This window comes from Pecten maximus, unplaced genomic scaffold (genome assembly GCF_902652985.1).
Source record: "Pecten maximus unplaced genomic scaffold, xPecMax1.1, whole genome shotgun sequence".
Taxonomy (NCBI): Eukaryota; Metazoa; Mollusca; class Bivalvia; order Pectinida; family Pectinidae; genus Pecten; species Pecten maximus.
The window spans coordinates 10,845-15,535 of record NW_022979386.1 but is presented as its reverse complement, the minus strand read 5'-3'; the positions used below and the strand labels follow the sequence as shown (position 1 = coordinate 15,535).

At 38.2% G+C, this 4,691-nt stretch overlaps 1 protein-coding gene across 1 annotated transcript; it reads right to left on the bottom strand.

Annotated features, from left to right (window-relative positions):
• Positions 1–273: 273 nt before the first annotated feature.
• On the bottom strand, positions 274–4,091 carry LOC117318566 (DENN domain-containing protein 5B-like). The gene is made up of 2 exons (XM_033873537.1): positions 3,625–4,091; positions 274–706 (listed from the first exon to the last, which is right to left on the bottom strand). Exons 1-2 carry the CDS (start codon positions 3,753–3,755, stop codon positions 574–576), a joined length of 264 nt encoding a protein of 87 aa, XP_033729428.1. The 5' UTR covers positions 3,756–4,091; the 3' UTR covers positions 274–573.
• Positions 4,092–4,691: the final 600 nt, after the last annotated feature.

The following is a 4,691-nucleotide window of genomic DNA, read 5'->3' as shown; positions in this document are numbered from 1 at the left end:
TGACGTGGTGATAGAGCTGTGGTGTTAGGGTATAAACCTGACGTGGTGATAGAGCTGTGGTGTTAGGGTGTAAACCTGACGTGGTGATATAGCTGTGGTGTTAGGGTATAAACCTGACGTGGCGATAGAGCTGTGGTGTTAGGGTATAAACCTGACATGGTGATATAGCTGTGGTGTTAGGGTATAAACCTGACATGGTGATATAGCTGTGGTGTTAGGGTATAAACCTGACATGGTGATAGAGCTGTGGTGTTAGGGTATAAACCTGACGTGGTGATAGAGCTGTGGTGTTAGGGTATAAACCTGACGTGGTGATAGAGGTGTGGTGTTAGGGTATAAACCTGACAAGGTGATAGAGTTGTGGTGTTAGGGTATAAACCTGACGTGGTGATAGAGCTGTGGTGTTAGGGTGTAAACCTGACATGGTGATAGAGGTGTGGTGTTAGGGTATAAACCTGACATGGTGATAGAGCTGTGGTGTTAGGGTATAAACCTGACATGGTGATATAGCTGTGGTGTTAGGGTATAAACCTGACATGGTGATATAGCTGTGGTGTTACGGTATTACTATACTCACCTCAGAAGCTCAGCATTGCCTAGTAAGATCTTGAGGTGGGCTGACAGGACTTTTTTCTCCAGGGCAAGTCTGACCCAGGCCCTCGCATAGCCCACATCGGTCCGAATCTCTGTCATCTGCTGTACCTTCCTGTTTGGAGAAATGACAACGACTATGGAAATTTGATTAATCTTATTGTAATAAAATTTTGAATATTCTGCTGTTTTGTTTTTGTTTTTTTATTGTGAAGACATATTGCTACCTACATAATACAGATACAGATGTCTACAGATGTCTATGTGCACTTCTGAAATCAAATGATGTCAAATAGGTCTGTCTCATTCTTACTGTTATTCAATTACCGTAATCTCCTGTGTATTTACTGCATCAATGTTTAGACCCCAGAATGCAAAATAAGGCATTCTGAAGCCATTTGTAAAATCAACTTCAGATAACCCAGTGGGTAACAGTTATATTTTATATAATGTATACATTTACTGAAGCTATGTCAACCAAGTCTGCTATGAGATCTCTGATTAAAGTCTGCTATAAGATCTCCGATTAAAGTCTGATATGAGATCTCTGATTACAGTCTGCTATGAGATCTCTGATTGCAGTCTGCTATGAGATCTCTGATTGCAGTCTGCTATGAGATCTGATTAAAGTCTGCTATGAGATCTCAGATTACAGTCTGCTATGAGATCTGATTACAGTCTGATATGAGATCTGATTACAGTCTGCTATGAGATCTCTGATTACAGTCTGATATGAGATCTCTGATTAAAGTCTGCTATGAGATCTCTGATTGACTGCTGTGAGATCTGATTACAGTCTGCTATGAGATCTCTGATTACAGTCTGATATGAGATCTGATTACAGTCTGCTATGAGATCTGATTACAGTCTGCTATGAGATCTCTGATTACAGTCTGCTATGAGATCTCTGATTACAGTCTGCTGTGAGATCTGATTACAGCCTGATATGAGATCTCTGATTACAGTCTGCTATGAGATCTCTGATTACAGTCTGATATGAGATCTCTGATTACAGTCTGCTATGAGATCTCTGATTACAGTCTGCTATGAGATCTGATTACAGTCTGCTATGAGATCTGATTACAGTCTGCTATGAGATATGATTACAGTCTGCTATGAGATCTCTGATTACAGTCTGCTATAAGATCTGATTACAGTCTGCTATGTGATCTCTGATTACAGTCTGCTATGAGATCTCTGATTACAGTCTGATATGAGATCTGATTATAGTCTGATATGAGATCTCGGATTACAGTCTGATATGAGATCTCGGATTACAGTCTGCTATGAGATCTCTGATTACAATCTGCTATGAGATCTCTGATTACAGTCTGATATGAGATCTCTGATTACAGTCTGCTATGAGATCTGATTACAGTCTGCTATGAGATCTCCGATTACAGTCTGCTATAAGATCTCTGATTAAGGTCTGCTATGAGATCTCTGATTACAGTCTGCAGTGAGATCTCTCATTACAGTCTGCTATAAGATCTCTGATACAGTCTGTATGGAGATCTCTGATTACAGTCTGCTATGAGATGCTCTGAGTACAGTCTGCTGAGATCTGATTACAGTCTGCTATGAGATCTACTGATTAAAGTATCTGCTATGAGATCTCTGAATTACAGGTCTGATATGAGATCTCTGATTAGAGTCTGCCTATGAGATCTTGATTAAAGTATGACTATGACGATCTCTGATTAGTCTGCTGTGAGTATCGATTACAGCTGCCTATTGAGATCTCTGATTACAGTCTGATCTCGAGATCTGATTACAGTCTGCAATGAGAACTCTGATTACAGTCTGCTATGATATCTGATACAGTCTTGCTATGAGATATCTGATTACAGTCGTATGAGATCTGATTACAGCTGCTAGAGATCTTGATTCAGTATGCTGTGAGATCTGAACAGTCTGATATGATATCTCTGCTACCAGTCTGCTATGAGATCTCTGATTACCAGTCTGCTATGAAGATATGTATTTACAGTACTGCTATGAGATCTGATTCAGTCTGCTATGAGATCTGATTACAGTTGCTTGCTCATTGAGATCTGATTACAGTCTGCTATGCGATCTCTGATTACAGTCTTGCTCGAGATCTCTGATTACAGTCTGCTATGATATATCTGATTACAGTCTGCTCTATGAGATCTCTGATACAGTTGATATGAGATTCTTGTTACAGTCTGATATGAGATCTCTCATTACAGTTGATATGAGATCTCTCATTACCGTCTGCTGTGAGATCTCTGATTACAGTTCTGATTGAGATCTCTCTTTTACATGAAGTCTACTATGAGATCTCTGATTACAGTCTGATATGAGATCTCTGATTACAGTCTGATATGAGTTCTGATTACAGTCTGATATGAGATCTCTCATTACAGTCTGCTATGAGATCTCTCATTACAGTCTGCTATGAGATCTCTGGTTACAGTCTGCTATGAGATCTCTGATTACAGTCTGCTATGAGATCTCTCATTACAGTCTGCTATGAGATCTCTGATTACAGTCTGCTGTGAGATCTGATTACAGTCTGCTATGAGATCTCAGGTAACAGTCTGCTATGAGATCTGATTACAGTCTGATATGAGATCTCTGATTACAGTCTGCTATGAGATCTGATTACAGTCTGATATGAGATCTCTGATTACAGTCTGCTATGAGATCTCTCATTACAGTCTGCTATGAGATCTCTCATTACAGTCTGCTATGAGATCTGATTACAGTCTGCTATGAGATCTCTGATTACAGTCTACTATGAGATCTCTCATTACAGTCTGCTATGAGATCTGTCATTACAGTCTGCTATGAGATCTCTGATTACAGTCTGCTATAAGATCTCTCATTACAGTCTGCTATGTTAGATATCTCATTTGGTTCAAAACAGTGTGTAATGATCTGATCAAGTGAACAAAACAGATCAATGTTTGGTGGAAGCTATTATAATACCTTATGCTTCTAAAAGTTACAACTTACAGTATCTCTGTTGGCCTTTCAGGAGCTTTCGCCTGTGATTATGATACTAACCTTAAATCAAATGTAATTGACGAGGGAAGTGGGTTCAGGGTAGGCAACTCTATCCGCCCAGTGCTACCTTTACGTCGATGAGTTTTACGTTCCAATGACCGGGTCCCATCTGTTATTGACATCCCCGACATATCTGTAAAGGAGAGGGACCATGGTCAGTGTATTATCTAACACTAAATACAATGTATCACACATCCCCGACATAAAGGATAGGGACTATGGTCAGTGTATTATCTAACACTAAATACAATGTATTATACATCCCCGACATAAAGGATAGGGACCATGGTCAGTGTATTATCTAACACTAAATACAATGTATCAAACATCCCCGACATAAAGGATAGGGACCATGGTCAGTGTATTATCTAACACTAAATACAATGTATCAAACATCCCCGACATAAAGAATAGGGACCATGGTCAGTGTATAGTACTATTTAACACAAATATTGGCATATTGTTATAATTTATAGGTGTAGTTTCATAATAGTTTTGAATTAATACTTGATAATATAAAACATTTTTAAGTTTACATGTCAGTAACATTAGTTATAATTTAGTTTATACATGTATATGATATTTGTTATTATTTGTTAAAAACAACACCAGTATATACTTGATTCCATGCAAGGTTTTACTACAACAGAAGGGACAAATGAGGGTAAAAACAAAACTTGTTAGGAAGGATGACTGTTTAAACATACATGCATGATAGTTCTGACTATATAATTGAAGGCAGCCAACCTCCACTTCTACACAAATAGCTAGCTAATTGAAACAAGCACTTTGCTTTAGCACTTTGACACACAGAGCTTTTGACACAGGAAGTTTACTACAGACAGTCTACTGAAAACTTGCTGTCAACATAATCTTCAACATTTATGTAGTAGACAAGTTTAAATGCCAATTTTCAGGAAATATCTATCATTTTTAACTTTATGACATGGAATGGTAGCTAAAAACATTAATCAACATCGACAATTATCTTAACAGATACCAATTTATAAATAAAGTGAAAATCCTGTAACTAAAACTTCTTTCTTTACTTCCTGGAGACTATCTCC